General features: G+C 53.0%; 6 protein-coding genes across 6 annotated transcripts; 4 read left to right on the plus strand and 2 right to left on the minus strand.

The window, feature by feature from the left end:
- Positions 1-607: 607 nt before the first annotated feature.
- On the plus strand, positions 608-2,901 carry CTAM01_04755 (uncharacterized protein; the record flags this gene model as incomplete). Its single annotated transcript, XM_060520785.1, has 2 exons — positions 608-632; positions 1,244-2,901. 2 exons carry the CDS (start codon positions 608-610, stop codon positions 2,899-2,901), a joined length of 1,683 nt encoding a protein of 560 aa, XP_060384739.1.
- Positions 2,902-5,471: 2,570 nt separating this feature from the next.
- CTAM01_04756 (uncharacterized protein) lies at positions 5,472-6,095 on the plus strand (the record flags this gene model as incomplete). The annotated part of the gene is made up of 3 exons (XM_060520786.1): positions 5,472-5,546; positions 5,611-5,816; positions 5,900-6,095. The coding sequence occupies 3 exons, from the start codon at positions 5,472-5,474 to the stop codon at positions 6,093-6,095; spliced, it is 477 nt and encodes a 158-aa protein (XP_060384740.1).
- A 2,788-nt stretch (positions 6,096-8,883) lies between these two features.
- CTAM01_04757 (caspase domain-containing protein) lies at positions 8,884-10,849 on the plus strand (the record flags this gene model as incomplete). The annotated part of the gene is made up of 6 exons (XM_060520787.1): positions 8,884-9,117; positions 9,171-9,240; positions 9,303-9,689; positions 9,741-10,179; positions 10,589-10,758; positions 10,824-10,849. The coding sequence occupies 6 exons, from the start codon at positions 8,884-8,886 to the stop codon at positions 10,847-10,849; spliced, it is 1,326 nt and encodes a 441-aa protein (XP_060384741.1).
- A 1,275-nt stretch (positions 10,850-12,124) lies between these two features.
- On the minus strand, positions 12,125-16,467 carry CTAM01_04758 (microtubule associated protein; the record flags this gene model as incomplete). Its single annotated transcript, XM_060520788.1, has 2 exons — positions 12,125-12,422; positions 12,488-16,467. The coding sequence occupies 2 exons, from the start codon at positions 16,465-16,467 to the stop codon at positions 12,125-12,127; spliced, it is 4,278 nt and encodes a 1,425-aa protein (XP_060384742.1).
- Positions 16,468-17,287: 820 nt separating this feature from the next.
- Positions 17,288-19,215, plus strand: CTAM01_04759 (F-box domain-containing protein; the record flags this gene model as incomplete). The annotated part of the gene is made up of 4 exons (XM_060520789.1): positions 17,288-17,700; positions 17,755-17,950; positions 18,005-18,975; positions 19,032-19,215. 4 exons carry the CDS (start codon positions 17,288-17,290, stop codon positions 19,213-19,215), a joined length of 1,764 nt encoding a protein of 587 aa, XP_060384743.1.
- A 328-nt stretch (positions 19,216-19,543) lies between these two features.
- CTAM01_04760 (ubiquitin carboxyl-terminal hydrolase, family 1) lies at positions 19,544-21,326 on the minus strand (the record flags this gene model as incomplete). The annotated part of the gene is made up of 3 exons (XM_060520790.1): positions 19,544-20,488; positions 20,579-20,773; positions 20,844-21,326. 3 exons carry the CDS (start codon positions 21,324-21,326, stop codon positions 19,544-19,546), a joined length of 1,623 nt encoding a protein of 540 aa, XP_060384744.1.
- Positions 21,327-22,373: the final 1,047 nt, after the last annotated feature.

Genomic DNA, 22,373 nt, shown 5'->3' on the forward strand with positions numbered 1-22,373 from the left:
CTTGTTGCTTCCTCTGCGTGCCCTGCGCGCTCTCCTGAGCTCTGGATTCCTCTCCTTCCCTTTCTCGTCCGTATGTGGGTGTTTGTGTGTCCCCTTTCCCCTCACCATCCGGCCTCCTACATTCTACACCATCCAAGTCCCACTATCTTCTTCTTTTTCCTCCCAGCTACCTGGGTCGAATGTGTACATGTTTCCTCTTTACCGTATGCAGCACCCGCCATCTTTTGACTTTGCCGACTGGACAGCGCTCCTGAAGGGTTGATCGGCGTCAAATCAGTAAAATATCAAAACCTTGTCAACAGGCACTGAATACATCGCTCTGCATTGTGCAACGGTATCTCCAACGAAGTAAACCAAGGCTTCGACCCCGCTCGACGTCGCGTATACCCGTACCTTACCTTATTACCTACTCAAAAAGACCCCACCGCTTTTACCTAGTGCTATCGCCGGCCGGACCACCACACTTCCCCGTCCTGTTTCCCCTACCTACCCTCCAGTCGCCTCATCTCACATCACACGTTCTATCTGCTGGGAAATCATAGCAAAAAAGTCGTGCCATCTCGAAAAACCACTATCGGAAATTTTAGCTTTGATCTTTTACGCCAATATGTTTGGCACATATCCCGCCCTGGGTGAGTTTACAATTTCATTGAGTGCAGCCAGTGTCGGTCATTATCTCATCTACCTTTTTCTGAATAAGACGAAAATGACAATGCTTTGTGACCCTTTTGGCGCCTTTCCCAGACGTCTATTGTGCGATGGCGCCCCTATTCGTTGCTGAGCGCAAGTTGTCATCCGTTTCTCCCTCACCCCCATTCTACTTCATCGTTCCCTCTGCAGCGTCTTGCCTCTGCATCATCCTCTTCTTCACAAGTAACATTATCCTACCGTACCCTCCATCAATGCCTTCACGGCTTATCCTACTCCAACCTTAAAACACAGAAGCCGTCAATGCCGTTATCTGTCGTGATCCTGCAACGGGAGCCCATCCCTTCCGCGCTTGATCTACCTCCATTCTTTGGCACCGCTTCCTTGGCGGTCCGTTCGCGGGGTCGCCTGGTCTCGGCCGGCGTCCGCTTTCTGTCGCCCGAATTTCGTCTCACCCGGCAACTTTCATTTCTCAGTGTTCAGCCAATGGTTTAAACGGGAGCCTCTCACACATCTTGGGACTGCTAGGGCTATTGCGGCACTCGGATACTCTCGAGTGTTCATCAAGTATGTCATCCTAACAATAGCTTGCTAGCAAATCTGCCCACCGCAGTCAAGATCGACCCGAAAGATATCCCACCTCCAACGCCAGTCACTCTGCCACAGAGCCGGCCTCAGCTGGATGCTCCGTCGACGACGCCGGCGAGCCAGAAGAAGCCATTGACATCGGTCCTGCAGGACATTTATCGCCCCGGAGACATCAACACCGCCATATTCGACGCTTTGGGGGTACACCTCATCCCGGATGCTCCCACAGCGGATCTCATTCCCGATTCCGCTTACCTGCCCGACTTTGAAGGCTGGGGCAAGCTCTCCCCTGAAGAGGCACGTGAGAAGAACGCGGAAACCCGAGTGGTTCTGAACAATGGCGTTCAGTCGCCCGGCTGCCAGACCTTTCTCGACCGTCAGCGTGAGCTATCTCACTCAAATGAGGATGCGTTCCGTACCGTGAGGCGCATCCCCGCGCCCAAGGGGCAGCAGCAGGCACGCCTAGGCAACTCATACGAGTTCTTTAGGTGCCTAGAGGCCTTCACTACGTATTGGGATGACCCCACGAACCTCTATGTGCATACCGAGGAGGCGCAAGAGGCCAAGGATGTCACCGCCGACGGCGACAGGACTGAGCGGGACAACCCAAAGACCCCGGAACGACCTCGCATCTTCCGCACCTCGACCGGCTCGTCGATGCCAGGCGAGTACCGCCAGAGCTTGTTAACAGCCTTCCTCAAGCTTGTAGCATATGATTTCGGCTGCAACGTCTCAGCTCCCCGGACAGAACCCCGTCTGCATATCACCAGCGGGCCCGCGCCTTCGTCGCAAACGCAGCTCTCCAAGCGCCAGCAAGCAGCCGCCGCCGCCGCTACCCCGAGGACGTCGTACTTCGCCTCCGGATGCACCTTCATCTTCCGGACCCCTCGCACGCGCGAAGCGGCCCGGCAGGGCATCGTAGAGGGGCCCCTCGCCGCCGTCTCGGCGCGCGCGAGCATCTCGTTTGATAAAGAGAACGAAGAGGTCATTGACCTGGCCCGCGAGCTCGTTGCCGCTCTTCTCACGGCCCAGCACCGGGCGCGCGAGGGCAAGACGGAGAAGAAGTTTGGCGACGGCGCGTGGTGGACGACGAAGCCGCGCTGGGGCGGCGGGTCCGGCGGGCCCATTGGGCGTGAGGTCGAACGGGACGCCATCCAGGGCGACAAGGACGACGCCGCCTCTGCTGCCGGGGCTGCTACCTCCGGCTCCGGAGAGAGGGGCCAGCCCGCCGCTAAGAAGCCGCGCAAGAACATGTCTATCTACGACAACTATCGCATGGTCCGCCCGCCCTCGGCCAGCTGGGACCGCAAGACGCGCTACGAGGCCATTGGAAAAGTCAAGGGCGTCGGGTACGACGACGTCTACGTGATTAGCTCGCTGTTCCACCACATTAGCGTCCTGCGCGTGCGCGTGCCGGAACGGCTTCTCGAGGTGCTCGAGGGCGCGGCCGAGCAGACGGTCGGCGACGATGATGTCCGCAGGAGCTGGGGACAGGTTGAGGCACGCCGGAGTCCGTGGTATGATTTCTTCGTGCTCGAGGAGCGGCTTGAGGCTATGATGCTTGTTTGGTCGCTCATGGGCTGGCTGATGAGAAAGCCTGAGGAGGAGGAGGAGGCGGTGGAAGTGAAGAAGACGGAGGAGGATGTCAAGATGGTCGATGCTTGAGATGGGACAAGAAGGGGGAGAAGCATGTTGGATGAAGTCGGAGAGGGGCGATAATGAGAGGGAGAGAAGGAAGAACATTTTTACATTTCTGGGCATGGCCAAGCTTGATAGATGGCCGACAATGTCAAAAGACCAAATTTTATTGAGCTTTATCCTCGCCATTGTGTGTCATCTTTCCATATACGGCTGTTGTACAAGCTATACACACCCATTGTCGTTGTGCGTGTCGACTGGCAACGGGTATATCTTCAACTCAACCTAAGCTGACAAAATCATGATCCCATGCCCTGAGCGAAAAGTCTTCTTAGCAGCAGCAGAATTGTACCCCATCACCAGCCCTTCAAAGAGACAGTTTATATGCTATATACAACATGGTCATCAGGGCACCGAGGTTGTTCAACGTCTTTGGGAACCAGGCTATCTTTCCCTTCTGGAGTGGCTAGATCATCCCTTCGACTTTATCTCTCACGATCCTCACCAGTTTCCTAATTTCGACTTCTGAATTTCTTTCCTATCAGAGTGAGTGAGTGAGAGAGAGAGACATGGGATGAAGTTAATCTGCCATTCATCCTCCCAAGCCAACATCATTGGCTTGGCTTTCTGGTCTGTGATAGGCAAGGTTCATGCACCATTGGAGCTTCCTCGGTCATCTGGGCTGACCATGTTCAGGCTGTCGGTATAATAAGTAGTCTTTGTATATGCATCTTGAGAGGCTACAACAAAAAGCATTTGGGGTTGGAATGATGACTAGACCTTGAGATAAGCCCGGTGTCTCGATGTACAATTGAGGTGATGATGAAGATGTCGGAGCTTGTTTGCTCACAGTATTGCCCCAAGATGTTCGCTGAGAACTGTGTCATGAAAACGACTTGACGAGAATATCAATTACTTCCCCAAACTAGAGGAGTCCCGTCGACGCAGGAGTACTGCAGAACACAGAGCGTTTATACAGTGTTTCCCATGGGAAAAAATATCTCTACAACCACGCTCCTTGCCTCGTGCAGCACTGCATCTCATGACCTAAGAGGAAGTGCTATAGGTGAAGCTATACAACACATCACGATGAAGGTGGCACGTGCTCCATGCAACTTGATCACTCGAGGAGCAGTGCGTAAACGTAAAAGTCCTAAGGCCTCAAGCCTGAGAATGCAGATGTCGACGGTATGTCGACAGGGCGATCCCCTACATATTGCATCCAATTTCTGGCCAATCAACGTTCCCTTTCGACACTGAGAGTCTAGAATGCATTGAAATGGCAACCCAACTATGTGACAATCTGGTGTGTTCATCAAAGACATGCTACTGCAGGCGGTCCACCCCGCTCAGTTAGGAGAAATGGTTACGAAACGTCTGTCTCGCGGGCTTTCACGGCAAACTAGGGCCATCGCGGCAGCGCCACCGGGAACCGTTCAACACTTGCATATTTGGATGTCGTATTCCATCGATTGATCGAGCTTATAGCATCGTGTGATTGAGCTCCCTGCGCCTGAAAGGCTTTGACTTGGCGGTTGACTAAAGCAATGAAGCCGGTGGGCTGGTTTCGACGGAAGTGGCCTTCGGATACGAAAGCTGAAAAGCCTCAAGATTGTAGAGATCACGAGTTTAGACATCACCGCATCTAAATCGGGCATCGGGATCCGTTGAGCTGAGCCGAAGACACTGCTAGCAGGATGATGGATCATGAATGAGACCGCCCCAGAAGTAAGGAGCAGAGTGAAGAAACCGCCAGACTAGGCGATGAGGCCCGCTTGATCTGATTTCTCCGAGACCTGGTTCCGGACGAAATTCGAGAAAAATCATCTTTTGCAGGCGATGATAGCCCATTTACCCTAAATCGAGATCAAAATGTGGGAAAACGTGAACCTGAGACCTGTGATATGCTGGTGTATCAACCTTAAGGTCGGCTAACCACACCTTGGGCGGCAGAAGCCCACCGTGTCTAGTGGTGACGGAACATGCCACAAGGTCACGATGCGTGCGGTGCATCTCGGTCTTAATTTGATGCCCATTGGCCCCGAAGGTGAGGATGAATGTCCCGGGACGACGGCGCCATGCAGCCAAGCACCAGAGGCGTGGGACAAGATGCCCACGAGGCTTGATAGAATGCTATGCGCCAGCCGAACGTTGAACTTTTAGCCCATAGCCACGTCTCTCGTAAGTCGACAACTTGGTGTCCAATCGATTTCAGCCACGTTCCCGGGGGTGGTGTTTAGCTTTGGTCTGCTCAGAGACATGGTCGTATGCTTCCTCTCCACGTTGCCGGACTACCTCATTTTGGGCTTGGATAGACAGGTCTTGCAGGCCGCCAGAGGTCGAAATTACCTTCCCGAGTCGTTGGACGGCTTGGAATCGAAACCCCTTTGGCGGAATGGAGGCTGCATATACCGTCTGCATACTTCTTGTGCGGTGAGGTGTCAAAGACATGCACCTACGAATAAAGCACATACTGTGAGATATGACCCATCCGGATGAAGTTGTCTAAGACCAGTCAGTTGGGGTCTCGGGCAGATGCCGGTATGATGGTGTCGCTTCTGGACCCCAAATGCTAGGTACCAGGGGTAAGAGGGAAAATGCAAAAGGTGATGATTCGTCAGAAATCGACGCGGCCCCTGTCCGTCAGGAACGCCACAGTGATCGGCAATCCCGTAAGCTTACCAGATTGAGATCGGGGAATAAACGAGTGCGTACTTGAGCTCCTATCAACCACAGACGTCGCGTTCCGATTTCTCATTGGCGCTGTTTCGCTGGGACTGTGCACCAAAACGGTTCGAACGAGAGACGGGAATCCCCTCGTACGACATGAACAGCGCGTCCGTCACTATTGACGGCGCGCTTTCACCAGAGCTCAAGCTAGAAGACTGCTGTCACCCAGAACTCAACGAGACGGAGGGTCGATGTTGCGTGCAGTCGGCCAGGTATGACATCACCTGGCTCGGGTCAGTCAGTGGCTTTGAGGTTGGCAAGACAGCTTTGAATTCGGCGCATGCTCCGTAACGAGGTTGGAGATGGGACGGATGGCCTGGGACGACCAGGGTGCCGATATCGATCTGCGGAAACGTTGGAAAGCTCAATTGCCCATGAATCCTGGGCTTATGTTGTCTATGACTTCTGGTTGGACCATTTGCCACGACCGTCAAATTGGTAATGAGCCCAATGCCAGCCAGGAGACTGCCGTTGAAAATGGAGCCATGTAGCATCCGATTGAGTAGCGACACTAGTCCATGGGATGATGGCCGGGCTGGCGCAACGGTGCTAACGTCGGAAAGCCGACAGCGACAACATGACATATTGACCAAGCGGCTCAACACAGCTGGGGTTTCGAAGCGAAGTGAAGTGGATGGGTTTACCGCGCGGAGGCAGCCGACTCTAATGCAGTCCGAGCTGTGGTACTATCGCGAGGCGCTTTCAGCACCGAGCAAACGACTCAACGTTTGGTTCGACTGACGCGATATGGCGTCTAAGTGTGCCGTTGGAGGTAGGTAGCGCGGCATAGCCCTGCTGGATCGGCGTAGGGCGGTCAACTTTGGCGTCAAGTCTCAGCTTGACCGGGGCAGAGAGTTCAGCGGGACCATCTTGGTCGGGTGGAGACGAGCACAGCAGCGCCAGGGCCGTGGATGATGGATCAAGATCGAGTACCTAGTGTATTCAGAGTCTAGAGCGACTGCTTGGGTCCTGGGATGGGCGGGAGTGACGCATAGGTAGAGGGTGGAGGTGAAGCTGGATGACGGTATTGCTTGGTGCCCCTGTGGGCTAGGGTCAACTGTGCAAGGGAGGGAGGGCGAGGCGGTAGGTGGTTAGTTTGCGGTTCGTTCCCATATTGAACATGCTTTACTTTGGTGCAGTTCCGTTTTGGTGACCGTTGCCGAGACGTCTCGGGGAATGAAGTAACCTAAGATTCCGTTTCCCCAAGTCACATATCGAGTTGAGAATGATTGCGGCTGAAGATAGTGCAAGGGTTGTCTTGGATTGGCGAGTAGGCTGAAGAGTGAAGACTCGGAGAGAGGAATGCGAAACCTTGGAGAGCAATGGGCAACAAGATTTGCAGTCCGAGTGTGCCAATCTGGAGGTCCCTTGCACCGTATTCCTTGGTGAACACCCGACTATGGCAATGACGAAGATGCAGAGAAAAGTCCGAAGGTTGCACGCAATATTCCGTACGAAGTACTACTGCCGTACTGCGTAAGGTATGCTACGTACTCGGTATGCATGGCAAGCCGCAGGAGAAGGGCAGGGCAGGAGCGGTGGCACCGAGCCCCAGTCACCCAGGTCAGGGACGGTAGGAACGGTAAGGTACCAAGGTAAGGTAGGGACGATGGGCGCGACGTCCATCACATGGTGACATGGTGGCATCGCAGCAAGTGCTGTTTACATACAGGAAAACCCTAAAAAGGGACTAGCGCTGTCAACTGTGCCCCATTTCTCGGTTCTCACCGGGCTGGGAACGGCCTTGGTATGGCCCGTGCTCGTGGCTGATTGCCTGCGCACCTGCCACCTGCCCTGCGTTTTTTCCCCAAGTGCAAGAGCATCTCCGGTGCAGACTACCCTTAGGTGCAGACCCTGCCCCGGTCATGCTTGCTTAGCTAATGCATACAAAAAAACACCATCAAACACATCAGATGCTCCCATGCACTGCACTGTAGTGAGAGGTGGGCGGATTGTGAGGTACTCGGATCCACCTCCGCTAGCAAAAGACTCTTGGGAACTTGGGCTTTGAGGCCGTCTCTGCCGTTTCTTCCGTCAAAGTCCAATCGCTATGGTGCCCGGCCTGCCACATGCCGTTGCTTTCCTCGGCGCCTACGACGACTGATCCAACATTACGTAGTCTTGTTAGCCCTACACTCATCATCTACCTCCACTTTGCGAATCTCTTTCCACTTTACTACCTTGATCTCATACTTGGTCTCGTGCTTGTTAAGTCGTGCTCTTGACGGTGCCTCAATAGGTACCTACCGAGTTGCAGTGAGTGTGATACTTTGTAGTGTACCTATAAGCTAAGGTAGGTAAGGTATGTTGTGTGGTTAGATTGTTTCTTCCCTCGGCACCCCCCTCCCCGCCAAAGGCCCAAAACACATTCAGCCCAGCCAGGAAAGGGTGAAGGTGCTGGACAGTGGACCTGGTGCGTGCCGACAACCTTAGCTCGAACCCCTCCACCACACACCCACGCCGCAGCGCCGCAACGCCGCGGCGCATCTTGAGCCTTGAGGCACCCTGCTCCTACCTTACCTGACCGATACTCCAGCACATTCTACATTCCTCACATTTCTTCGCTCCTCCAACCCGAACACTCCGTTCACCTCCATTTTCTCCTTCTCCCATCACCTCAGCTCGCTTTCTTTTCGAGGCTGTACTGCATATCCGCGCCGTCATTTCTTTTTACTGCCACACCAGCTCACACCTCTGTTGCGCCCAGCTACTGAATCATCGTCCATCCCAAATCTACCTACCCAACTGTACCTCCGCCTACCAAAGCTCTGCCGAAGCCGTCTTCTACCCCAATCCGTCTCACAAGCCGGCTCCAAACCATCAAAAGAGTCAACTAGGGTCCTTAGCCACCCTTGCTGCAGGATCCCTTTCCCGCTTTGAGATAGGCCCTTCAGCTAGCCCTCCTCTTCCTCATATCGTAAGGCACTGGTAAGCTTGTCCACGCTCCTCCAACCAGTTTCGCGCTCGAGAAAGGCTGACACTGCTCTTGTGCTCACCAACTTAGTCTCGAGACCTAAGCACGCGCATTCTCATCCCGTCCCTACACCTCAATCACGACCCCCTCGCTTCCCCTCACTATTCTCTGAACTCGCGACAACCGTACTTCAGCTTCGTCGCGCATCTATAAAGACATCCAGTCCCCGAAATCTTCCCTGTCAACCCACTCCTTTTCGAAGACCATCTCGTCGAGCTAGAACCTCCTCCCACCACGGCTTGTTGGCCTCGGGTCATCAAATACACATAAATCGGGTCTGAGAACAGTCTCGCCGTCTCAACAAGATGTCAGGATACCCGGGCCAGTACGGAGGATACCAAGGCGGCCCACCGCCGCAGCAGCAATACGCGCAGGGCGGCTATTACCCGTATGAACTCCGATCTTTGTTCGCGTGCCCGCTCTCAGTCACTAACATGAAGAGCAAAAGCCCTCCACAGCAAGGATACAATGGATACCCTCCCGCTGGGTCGGGCTACGGCTACCAACAGCCGTCCCCTCAACCCTATGGTTACAACCAGGTACGGGTGACTACCAGCATTGTCCAAGTGTCGTCAACTGATGTAATGCCTAGCCCCCTCCTCCGCAACAATATGGTGGATATCAGCAGCCCCCGCCTCAACCGAATTACAACAACCGTCCAGGTGAGTTTGGAAGTTGTGCGCTTAAAACGGACATTGTAGAGTTGACAACCATCGCTATGAAGGTGTACCCACCGTGAACTCGAATGCCTACATGCACGGAAACCATAACGCTCCTCCACCGCCGCCCTCACAACCGCAGAGATTTGGACATGGCGCGCCAAGTAACTACAACTTCCAGTACTCCAATTGTACCGGGCGGAGAAAGGCGCTGCTGATTGGCATCAACTACTTCGGTCAACGCGGTCAGTTGCGTGGTTGTATCAATGATGTGAAGAACATGTCAGCATATCTCGTCGACCGTTTTGGTTATAAGAGGGAGGATATGGTTATCCTCACTGATGACCAGCAAAATCCCATGAGCCAGCCTACGAAACAGAATCTCCTCAGAGCCATGCATTGGCTCGTGAAAGACGCGAGACCCAACGACTCGCTCTTCTTCCACTACTCAGGTAAGTCGCGAAAGGCATTTCCACCATGTAGTTAGACTCTAACACCTCCAGGGCATGGTGGTCAAACAAAGGATCTCGACGGCGATGAGCCTGACGGATACGATGAAGTCATTTACCCCGTAGACTTCCGCCAAACCGGTCATATTACGGATGATGAGATGCACAGAATCATGGTTCAACCTTTGCAAGCTGGTGTGAGACTGACTGCTATCTTCGACTCTTGTCACTCGGGTACTGCGCTCGATCTCCCTTACATCTACTCGACCCAGGGTATCCTCAAGGAGCCCAATTTGGCCAAGGAGGCCGGCCAAGGCCTTCTCGGTGCTATTTCGTCATACAGCCAGGGCGATCTGGGCGGTGTCGCAAGCAACATCATGGGCTTCTTTAAGAAGGCAACGACCGGCGAAGATGCCTACCAACGCACCATGGCCACGAAGACGTCGCCTGCTGACGTGATTATGTTGTCAGGAAGCAAAGATGACCAAACTTCGTATGCTACCCCCTTCTTTCTATTTTGATGATACCCTTTTCGTTTTCGTTGCGCTTTACGGATTCTATGGAGATTCTACAAAGAGTTCCCTGCGTGTATCGCCTCTCCTGGTGGGATGGCTAATTCTGGAGACTGGGAGTGAAAGGCGAAAGCCACAAAAACGGAAAAGTTTTGGGCGCGCAAGTCTCTTTCTGGATATTTTCTTTTCATGTTTCTACATTATACATGTTGCGCCAGGCCAACAATACTCTTTTATTGCTCTAGAGCAAGTTGCAGCCTACTTGCGGCTGCGGTTTGCTTCTAGAGCGACGAGTTACGTTGGATCTGTCTCGGTCTACGAGTGTGGAAACGAGACGATATCAAGCCGATTTTTCATGCAAGCTGGATCTATGCTAATCTCACCTCGCAGGGCCGATGCAACAATCGCCTCCCAGGCTACCGGTGCCATGTCATGGGCCTTCATCACGGCCATGAAGAAGAACCCACAACAGAGCTACGTACAGCTCTTGAACAGTATCCGTGACGAGCTCGCGAGTCGCTACACGCAGAAGCCGCAGCTCTCATGCAGTCACCCCCTCAGTATGTTGCCTCCCGGAAGAAGCGAATGAACATCTGTGTTATTACCACGTCTAACATCATCGCAGATACCAACCTATTGTTCGTCATGTAAATCATAATCCTGTGTGTCAAACGGCCGGTCCGCCTTGTATATGTCATAATGCCCTACTTCGGCCTGGAAACATAAATACTCAGGGTTAGTTAGACATGGGTAGGCATAGGTCATCATTGGAAAAGGAATCGGTGGGATGGCGAAAATTGAGGGTTTTGGGTATCATTTGGGTGGTTTCGTTTTGTTTTTTAGGCAGGTCTTTTCTGCCATACTCTCGACGCCGTTTTCCGCCTCTCGTATAGTTAAGATGCCAAGGAAACCTACCTACCCTCACTCGACTAGTTCTTCGAACTGGAAATCAAATAAAAGTTGATTCACGTCACTTCGATACGGGATGAATTCGGCAATGTTGCAAAGTGCGTTAGAAAGAAGGGGAATTAAGCATCTGTTTAGGTACCTATGCCTCCTTTTCCAATTTCTTCATCATGCAACCTAATGCCGTGTTTGGAAAATTCATGTCCTACTGCGTAGACCCAAACAAAGTGAAATATGACAAAAACTCCTTTCCCATCCCGTCCGTCCGTCCCCCTTCGCCCAGTCATTCTACCAATAAAGCAACTTCAAGGGAAAAAAGACAAATGTTTTAATGCTCGACGCCCAATACGCCACAAGAGGGGACATGAGCAGCAAATAAGGTATGCCAAGCAGGGAACCAATAATCGTCCTGGTTTTCCATTCTCCTCCCACTCCCCCAGTGAATCCTCCGTCCCATTCTAGGGCTAGCTTGCAGATCCCATCTTCCAAATGTGGACGATCATCAGCTCCAAAAGAGGAAAGGAGAGTGCTCGCTCGCTCGCTTTCACTGCAACATCAAGGGTTTTTTTTTGTGCCGTCACACAGTTAGGCGGGAATACTGTAACACAACCGGCTGCTGCTATGCAGAAACAAGAACAAGACTGAGCACCATATGCTAAATGCGAAATGCGAAATGCGGACGTTGCTGAATGAGGGAAGCAGGTGAGAGCGGGATTGGATGGGGATGGAATGGGATGTGCGCAAGGGTGTGTGTGATGGACCCGAGATGATGCCGTAACATCTTCAGCTCGGCTGCAACGTGATGAATGGGGAAGGCGTTTCGCAGATGAGAGGGTTACTCTCGCAGATATCCGAACCGCCATTCACCATTCACCATCCCATTCATCCACCGTAGTTTCCCTTCGGGAACACCATATTCCGGGGTATAGAGGTGTAACGTAATCTGGCTAGACCTCCAAGTCGAGGCTAGGTGAGACCGAATAGAGAGAAAGACAGAGAGAGACTGTGACCGAGAACCTATCATGCCGCAACGTCGTCGGCATGCACGACCTTGAGCTGCTGCCGCCTCTTGGTCTTGCGCATCTCGTCGACGCAGTCGGCCAGCTTCTGGCGCGTGGCCTCGTGCTTGGCCCATTCGCGCGCAGAGATCTGCATCCTGGCAATGAAACGCGCCATCGTCGCCACCGTCTTGAGCGTCGGTCGACCAGACGCCGTTTGCTTCCGCGCCGTTGTCGAGGAGGATGAGGGTGGAAGGGGCCGGCGGCTGCCGAGCAGCTCGCAGCGGATCTGCTCCAATTCACGCAGCTGAGCCTTGTTGCTGATTCTGACGTTAGTATCCGGACCACTAAAGAAAAGAAGAAGTAGGCAGTCAAGGGTACATACCATGCGTTGGCAATGTCGAGCTCCAGCTGCAAGAACTTCTTTGCGTACGCCGCGTCGGCGCGCATGCTGACCTCACGCTTCCACCGCGCCTGCATCCACTCCATCTGCAGCGTCATGCCGCGGAGCTCCTTGGTGTGCTTCGCGTCTGCGTTCTCGGCGGCGCGGATGACCGTCTCGAGTGCCTCGTCCGTCTGCCTCATTCTCTCGTCCGTCTCGGCGGCGAGTCGGGCTGCCCGCGGGTTCTTCTTCTCCGCTGCGGCCAGTGCCTTGAGGTCTCTGATGTCCTTTTGCAGCTTCTCTGCGGTCAGGCGGTACGCTGCGCGCTCCGCCCGCGCCCTCTCGAGCTTGCGACGAAGCGAGCCCTCAGCGGCCGTCAGCTCATCAATGGTCTCCTGCTGCTGGATGACGTCGTGTTCGAGCGCGTCTGCTTCGCTTTGCGTTCTGCGGAGCAACTCCTGAAGGTCTCTCTTCTCGGAGGACGACATGTTCTCGATGTTGTGACGCCCGTGGGCCACAAGCTGCCTGTCTTGTTCTGCCTTCTCAAGCTTCTGCTTCAGACGACGGAGAGCCTTTTCGTGGAGAACGGTAGCTTCGTCGGCGTCGCGCTGTACATCCTCCAGTGCCTGCTCTAAAGCAAGCTTCTGATCTTCCAGATCATCAAGCTGGGTCTGGACATCTTGCTCGAATTTAGATGCTTTGCGTTCGGCCTCGCGAGCCTTGGTCTTGAACGTCTGAATCGATTGCTGTGCTGTAGAAAGCTGATGGCGCAACTCAGTGACTTCGGATTTCCTGGCTGAAGGACTCGAGGATGCCGGGGACGTAATAAGGCGGGACATCTCAGCATCGTGGGCATTGCGCTCCAGGTCTGCGATTTGCTTCTTGAGACCCTTGACAACATCCTTGTGGGCTGCCTCACGTTGGAGAAGCTCCCGCTCCTTCTGTCGTGCCGTAGAGAGATCACGGCGGATAATGGACATCTCGCTGTTACCCTCACCGATGTTAGCGGGGAGTTGTTGGGTCGTCGCGAGCTGGTCTTCGTAGTCTCTAATTCGCCGTTCGAGTTCTCGTATTGTGCGTCGTGTGGCAACTGATTCGTGACCTTCCGATGAAGACACCTCCCTCAACTTGGCTTGAAGCTGACGAATCTCCTGGTTGAGGCGATCCTCCTCTTCTGCAGCCTTCTCGATCTCATCTTCGAGAGACTTTTCGACGTTCTGAATTTGCTCCGCCAGAGCCGCGTTCTCGTCCTTGAGTCTCCGTACCTCATTGTCAAGCTTCAACTTTGACGTCCTCAAGTCCAAGCGCTCGCGATCGATGCGGAGTGTCTCCTCACCGTTCTGGTGCAAGCGCTTCATTTCGCTCTCAACCTCATCACGCTCTGCCCTTGCTTCGGCCAGTGAGCTGCGTAACGAGTGCATTTCGAGGTTGAGGTTAGCAAGTTGGTCTTGCAGCGTCTGCTTCTCGCGAGACACCCTATTCACCTGCACAGTAGACTCGGAGATTTGAGTTTGCAGCCTGTCCTGGAGTGCTTCCTTCTCCTTGTTCAGCTTCGACACGAGTGACGTGGCCTCGTCAAGCTGGACTCGGAGTCGTTCAATGGCTTGATTTGACTTGCTAGCGTGCTCTTGAGAGAACGAGGCCGTACCACGGTGTACCTCATCAAGCTCCAGCTTCAGCGCGTCACACTCTTTCCTTGCAGCTTCCAGTTCCTCGCGAGAGTGTTCCGATTCCTCGTCCAAAGTCGTCTGAAGGACCTCCACTTCATCCTCCAACCCCTCGATTTTCTCGCTCTGCGCTTGATAGTCTAGCTGGGTTTGACGGAGTTCATCCTGAACTTGTGATAATTCATTCCGCAACTCATTGAGCATAGACTGCCGTGTCTCGAGATTTTGCTGAAGGTCCTCAATTTGCCTTGTGAGGGATGCTCTCTCATCCTTGTGACGTTGAGCTTCGCTCTCTAGTGCTTCCTGTAACCTTGATTCCTTTGTCGATAGGTTGCCTTCAGCCTCGCGCAGTGCTGCAATCGTCCTTTCCAAGCCCGAGGCCTTCTCTTCCGCCCGTTTGCGCTCCGAGTCGAGGGTTTGGCGATCTGTTTCCCATTTTTCGCTGTCGTTGTCGTAAAGGTTGTCCTTTTCCCGAATTTCAGCCTGGAGGTCCGAGATCTCGTCATTAAGCCTGTCGATTTCGTCTCTGTATTGGCTGCGGATATCCCTTTCGATCTCGAGGGCGTGGTCCCGCTCTTGGGCGAGGCTCTCCTCCAATTCATCCACGTTCTTTTGAAGGCGCGCCACATCTCGTTGTAGAGAGTCAGACTCGCCTGTCAACGCCTCGTGACGACTTTGCAGCAGATTCTTCTCGTCCAACCTGGCCTCCAAATCTCTTTTCAGACCTTCCACTTGAGCCAGCAGCGACTGACGTTCGCGATCAGAGAATTCTCGTTCTTGACGGCCCTCGTGCGCGGCATTCCTAAGGCTTTCTTTCTCTGTCGTTACGTCTGAGAGCTGCTGTTCGATTCTGGCCAACTGTGACTGGTAGTCGCGCTCAGAAGCTTCGCGGGCACGGCGATCTTCCTTAGCAGCGTTCTTGAGTTCGTCATTCTCCTTGATCGTTTCAGAAAGCTGCTGTTCGATATTGGCGAATCTCGTGTCGGACTCCTCCAGCTCGGCTTGCAGGCGCAAAAGCTTCTCCTCCTTTTGTCGCGAGAGTCCCTTTGTGGCAATAGACTTGTTCGCCAGCTCCTCTTGAAGTTCTTCCAAGTCACCCTTTGCTTGCTCCTTGTCTGCAATGGCCTGGTTGAGCTTGTCTTTCATCTCTTCGACCTGCTCTTCCAAGCGACGGACATTGGTTTCCAGGTCGTCGATAGTGTCTTTTGCTTCTTCCAAATCGTCGTTAGACTGTCCCTGTTGCTCAAGCTCGATCATTCGTCTTTGCGCATCCTTCATCTTGTCCTCCGCGTTGTCCAGCTTCGCCTTGAGCTCGTCAATTTCATCTTCGTGATCTCCTAGAAGGCGCTCCTTCTCGCGAAGTTCTGCTTCTAGGTCACCAATCTCATCTTGTAGCTTGTCCACCTGCCCTTGATCGTTCTGTCCCTGACTCAATTGGCGCTGCATGTCGTCGAGATCAGCTTCTCTATCCTCCAAGGCCTGTTGCAGTCGCTCAATCTCAGCTAGTTGTTTCTGGTCCGCGTACTTCTTCTTGGCCCTCTCTTGTAACTCCATCATCTGCTGTCGGTAGCTTTCAAGGTCTTTCTCGGCCGATGTCAGGTGCTTCTTGTACTTGTGAAGCTCCCTAGTCATGGTCACTTTGTCGACCTTCAGCTCGGTGTTCTCCTTTAATGCGGCCTCGCTGAAGCCGGGACCGGCCTTCCGCAAAGCCTCTTCGAGAAAGTGAATCTTGAGTTTCAGGCCAAAGTTTTCCTTTTCGATTTTATCGATTACGCTCTCCTGCTCCCGGAGCGACAACTGGTTTCCGTCCTGCAGAGGGCCTTTCCCGTCGCGTCGCGGCAAGACTACAAGCGGTGTAGATGCCGTGCTCGTGCTGTCGACTTCGGGGAGTGGTGTGCGATCTACGAAAGACCGCGATTGGTACATGGAGGTGTCGATATTGGGAATTGGCGTCATGTCCTCGTCGATTCTGTTCAGTAGTGCGGGCGTGTTCGGCACGGCGCCGTTCTCCTTGCCAGACCTTCGACGGATGCTATTTCTCGTAGCTGACTTTAGCATAGGGGTGAATTCTGCTCCTCCGAGGCCTGCAGGTAGGTTTTTTCGGTCTGCAAAGGGTCCGCGACCCCGCGGTGTGCGAAGGTTGATGCCTCCCGAGCGCCCGTTGCGCATTTGTTGCACCAAGTTGTTGTCTTTCGTCGGAGGAGACTGAAATGAAACCTCCTGTGACATGTCGAAGTCGGGTTGTCGGCTGAGATATGTCGCATCGCCAATGTTTGTTCGCGGCGTATCGAGGCCGCCGATACCTGGGGCGACCATATTGACCGCGTTTGACTTATAGAGGGAGGGAAAGTCGACGAGCGATCAGAATTGCGATCTCGTAGGTGTGGTCATAACAGTGGTCTGTTAGTGATATATATGAATGGCGTGCGCTGTGGTGGTGCGAAGCAAGAAAGCAAGCGCAATGTCTGCGTAGCTATAAGATCTCGTGTGGTTGCGATAGCTCAGAACCCGGTCGGTCGTGATGTTGATAGTGGACGGGACTTTGAAAGAACCAAGGGTACACGGTCGCATCCCAGACCGCGTTGTGAGTGTTGTTTACTCGTGTTCCTATCTCGGACTAGCGTGGCGGGACAGAGAGGGAACAAGTCGTGGTTTTTAGACCAATGAGCGGGACGGATTCTTGGCCAATCAAATGAGAGAAAATAGCATGGGCTCCGCAGTTTAAGAATCCCATGGCAGAGTCCCACTTTTCGACGACAAAACGTCAATGAACGTGGTGGACCTTGCTTCTTTCCACAGGGCAGCTTGAGACACTACGGATACAAGTGGGAAAGAGCCTCCCATTGATTTGTGATGCAACCACTTCACACCGCAAGCGTCAAAACGTCACTATCTGCCTTCGATCAAACCGACCCTGGGATGATCAACTCACAGAGACGACTGTTATCGATTTCATGTCACCATTTGAAGTCGTCTTCACAGCTACTATACCAAGACTCTACTCTGTCTAGCTGTATAAGTCCTCCGCAAACCCCACCAACTTACCCCGACTACGCTTGCGACAGCATCCATCCTGGTCTTCTTCGGTGTTCTTTACCCGTCGATTTCATAGTGTGCGCATGACGCTTCTGCCGCCATGCTCTCATTTGACCAGATCCCAGATGAAATAATCCACCAAATTCTACATTACATCTCACCAGAGGACAACTTAGTCACAGCGAACCTCCTCTCGAGGCGCTTGGCCCGGCTTTCCAATGAACCGATTTTGTGGCGATACTACTGTTTGCATGCCTTCAAGTTCTGGCATCCAAGTCACAGGTTCAAAGAGAAACTGGAAGAACCTGCATCCAATGTTCTGTGGAAGCAGTTGTTTCTATTCCGCAAGAGAAGAAACGCCAAGGCTGCAGGCCAATTCCGTGGAATATTGGCTACCAAATATGGCCGAGTAAAGAATTTTGAAGAGATCTGCTTGCTTGGTCTTGACGCCAAGGACTTTCTCTTGGACCAGGCCCAGACCCCAGATCATTTCGAAGACGTCTTGGCCAGAAGGTAGGTAACTTTCGTTGCAACGTTTGCTGGCGCGTTCTGATCAACTCCGCATAGGTATTTCAGCAATGCCATTCTCGCCAGCATGCGCCGTGGGGCCGCCATCCAGATTTGGGACAGCCTTCGCAGTGATGAGGCGCGCGAAGCTTGGAGACCCAACCATATTCCGAAAGTTGTGCCCGGAAGGTTAGAGCAAGCACTTGCTGCTTTTGACATGTTTGTGATCCAGGGCGACGAGGGTGACATAGATCACGTAGGTCTTCTACGAGGCTATATATTATGCTTCTTTGACTAACCCCTATGGCAGGTTTCCAAACTTCTTGACAGACTCGCAGCCGAGTTTCGTGGCAGTCACCCCGAATTTGACGGGCTTTGCATTCGGGAAAGGGCATTAACTCTAAATCGTTGGCTGAGATCCAACAATCTCACCGGTATGGTTGACCCTGAAACCAACTATCGCAATCTACGGAACTGTCTCCTTGGCCATGCGCTGCGAACATCGGCCCACCAGTCGCTTCCAATGGTTTCAGCAGCAATTTTCTGTTGTGTCGGGGAGAGACTGGGATTGAATGCCCACTGTTGTGCGCTACCAGGCCATGTGCTTTCAATGGTCTTCGCAACGCCAGAATTCAGATTGGATGGCTCGAGAGTCATGGATCCATCAAGGCAACTTGAGAGGATGTACCTTGATCCATATGGGGGTGATGAGGAGTTCAGCAAGGAGACGCTACGACAGTTCATTGCCCAGGTCGGGTGGCATAGTCTAGATGTCGAAACAATGGCACCGGCAGCCGTTTCAACAATGATTGGACGTCTCGCACACAATATACGGCATACCAACCTCGTTTACACGTCTCAGGACGTGTCTATAGAGAGACTGGCTGGGCTCGGGGCTGGGACTGCTCTCCAGAACCTTGAACTATCCGTCTACGCCGCCGCCTGGGCAACAACTCTTCTGGATCCCGATGCTTTTGTTGACGTGACATCGCATTTCGCCTTGCGATTCAACTCGCTGCGCTTCGATGACGCCTGGATTGTTGAGAAGATTTATATTACTCGGCCCCAACCACATGGCGATGTGTTTCTTGCTGCTCCCAACCCGGAATATATCCTTCGCCTCATTCGCAGGGCAGATGAGCAGCAGCCTGTGTTGCGTGACTCACAGATGAGCCTGGAGTACAAGATCGGCAATGTTGTCCGGCATGGCAGATACGGCTTTGTCGGCGTTGTGACTGATGGGGAAATGGCTCAAGGATCGGTCCTATATTACAGGCTATTGTGAGTTAACAGATGAGACTGGCGAAGAATCGGCAAAATTTCTAACAGTACATCAGGACTCCTCCAAACATGCAAGGGACCTTTTCCTTGGTCAAGGCCTCAAGCCTTGAACTCGTGCGCGACCCTGAAGAGGCACAAGCAGCATTGTTCCCCGACACTGGGCTATTCTTTAAGCGATTCGATAGAGAAAGGTGCACTTTCATCCCTTCCAACAATGAGGTGGTCTATACGCCCGTGTAAACACTAGGCGTTGTAAGGTTTGATGGCTGATGGAGATTGATGTGAGGTTCTACTATGATTGGCGTAATTCACAAGAAGTTACTCCTTAGAATAATAATGAATTTTTACGTCTTGCGAACTCGCATGCCCTTTTTGCTGCCTTTTACAAAGGCATGGCTATGGAGGCTATGTGCCTCTAAGTGAATAGACTTGCTGCTTTGCCGAAGCCACATGCAAAACCATCTACTATGTTTTCCAGACCACAAACGCCCCCGAATTGCAAATTCGGTATCGATCCCCCACCGATTCCGCACTACTTTACTCTCGCCTCTCTCTTTTGCAAATCATCCTAAGAATTGGCTGCCCAATCCGCGAGCACGCCGTGCTCCGCCAGCTTCTGCACCCAGGAATGGATTGCAGGAGTGTGGTCCTTCTTCCGCCCCTGCACACGGTCATCGTCCTCATTCACGGAACCGATCTCGGCATTGTACTCTCCCATGAGAGACTTCTGCTTTGTCACAAGATCATCGTAGAGATTGAAGAGCTCCCCCATATCTGTGGATGGCTTCTTGACCTTTCTCTCGAATGCTGGGTCCACGTGGGCCTGTTGTATATCCGATCCTGATATGCCGAAGCCGGCGAGACGCTCAATGTCGGTGCTCAGAAGAGGCTGGTCATTGCCGGCGATGAGATTTTGCCAGCCGTCAACGCTCTTGGTACGCTTATTCAGAAGCTCGAATGAGCGGAGCGTGCTCGCGAGCTCTCCCGACAAGATCCCCAATGGACTCTTGCAGAGTGCAAGGAGGTTGAAGGTGAGGGCGGTGTCCTCAAACTGGAGCATGCGCGCCTGGATCTCGGGCTGGACCAGTTCAGCCCAGTGGACGCCCTCCTCGAGAGGTCCGATGCAGACGGGCCTCGTCTTGAGACCATCTAGCTCCCAGACCGAGCCGTTAGCCGGTACGTAGGCGATGAAGTGGAATCCCGACTCCTCGTCAATCTTTTGCTTCTTGCTCTTCTTCGTCTTCTTTGCCGGCCCTCTGCGCTTCGTCTTCTTCTTGGACTCTGACGCCTCGATCTCGAGGACGAAGTCGGCGTTCAGGTGGTCCATTCTCCGGGTGAAGGAGTTGTGGACGGAGCGGATAAAGGGGTTTGCGCCCAGGGCGTGGCCGCGGAGCGGGGTGCTGAGTGTTTTTGTGGAGTCCTTGAAGGCCTGGAGGTCCTTGCCTAGATCGACTTCTGGGCTGTTCATGATGATGTTGGTCATGGCGACGGTTGCACAGGCGTTGTCTGTCGTCTGTGAAGCTCTGTGTGAGTATTTTCTATGCGGTCGAAGAGAGGAGGGGGGGAGGGGGGGGAGAGAGGGGCAGATGAGAGAGAGTCATACCTGATTTGCAAACCAAACGTCGCGACTATCGACGACTGCATCGTCTTCGTAGTTCTCAGAGAAGTATTGGTAGAGAAAGATGAGACCATAAACGGGTTGCGGAAGAGTCGCTACGTAATCTTCGTCAACCGCGAAGACCTCTTGGACCTTGACATCCTTGACGCCCATCTCTCGTAACATAGCATTGAAGAAGGCCTGAAAAAGGATTAGCATCAGTTTGAGGATGGAAACTGGGGTAGATAGTTGGAAACGCGGGTCAACGCACAGGTTCAGATTCCACCTCACACCAACCCTCCCACTCCTTGAGCTCATCCTCACCCAAGGGCGCCAGGGATTCACGGAGAAGCGTCTGGTAGTCTTTCGACCCGCTAGAAGCGGCAGCAGATGTTGAGGCGGCAGCCGTCTCGGTAGCTTTGCGCTTAGGATTCCGCCTTGAGCCGGCGGCCATAGCAATTGCGACAGCTTCACCTTCAGCGTCACCGTCAGCCTCGCAGGGTGATTCCTTCCTCTTCCGCAACCGGCCGGCTTCTGGCGAGCAATCGGGCTCGCCTGCTACCTCAAGAGCCACATTAGTTTGCTGTGGGCTGGATTTGATTGCGTAGATGTCGCATTCGTGGTCTATAGGTGAAGGTACGTCAGATATTTGTTGTGCTTTAGTCATTGGAGGCACCATGACTGCTGCGCTTGCCTGGCGACTTCGCAAATGCCTTCGAGGCATCTTAGCAGGCGCAGACGCTACTGAGGCCATGCTGGCAAATGCCTTGTGGTATGATGGCTTCGTTCGCTTGTTTGGTGGTTTTGAATGAGAAATCAAAGTAAAGAGTGATTCTGCCAGAAGCTTGTAGAAGAAGTTGATACCAAGCAAGTGGTGCAGAATATAGGCAGTGGTGAGTGGGAGAGAAAGGGTGATAAGAAGGTGATTAAAATGAAGATGGTGTTCGGCTGCTAATCGATTAAGAAGGAAGAACAAGGTAGGAGACCTTGTCTACTGATTAAGGGCAAATATTTCGTTGTTGGTTCTGTCAAATGAAGGTGCCTTTGACCTGAGGTTGCCTTTGAGGACCAAGGACAATGTGAAGAGGGTTTACGAATGGAACATTTGCCTTGAACTCGGAACCTGGATTCCATTGACCAGGCACTATTCGATGGTCTCATTGTGGAAGGAGCGACATGACAGGACGCAACAAAAGAGATCATTCTTTGTTGTAGTAACGCAGGGTAAAATATCACCTAGTTGATGACAGAAGATGCGATGCAGACTTACCTCCATTACATGTGACGGCTTGAGAACTTGGGAGGATATGCATTTCTCAGAGAGCCTCCTATCTACTTGAGATTATACATTGGATGGATAAATTGTCCTCTTTCATTGAGCCAAGGTAACTGGGGCGTAGCTTCTGTGCTCACTTTGGGTTTATACGGCTGGTGATAATAGGTGGCGGCACCGATATTGTGTCAAGATAAGCTTCAGAACACGGCGGGGATCGTCCATCGACAACGGGCAGGCTGCAGCTTCTACCCAGCTACGTCAACAGAGGAGGAAGGCGGATCCGCTCGGCTTTCACACAGCGTAGGTGCCTTGCCCGCCAGCTGCCACCAAGCTGGAACCCTGTTAGTATCCCAAGGAGGACCCACCTAACGAAATCTGAACCAATCAAAGCACACAAATACACAACAGGTGGGTGTTGTTGCCAGGCGCGTTTAGACGTGACGAACATTCACTGGAAATTTTGAAGCTTTTGGATTCCCGGTCCAGCCTTTTAAGTTCCATACTTCCACGACGTCAACAATAGCT

This window comes from Colletotrichum tamarilloi (genome assembly GCF_030869305.1).
Source record: "Colletotrichum tamarilloi strain Tom-12 chromosome Unknown Scaffold_11.1, whole genome shotgun sequence".
Lineage (NCBI taxonomy): Eukaryota > Fungi > Ascomycota > Sordariomycetes > Glomerellales > Glomerellaceae > Colletotrichum > Colletotrichum tamarilloi.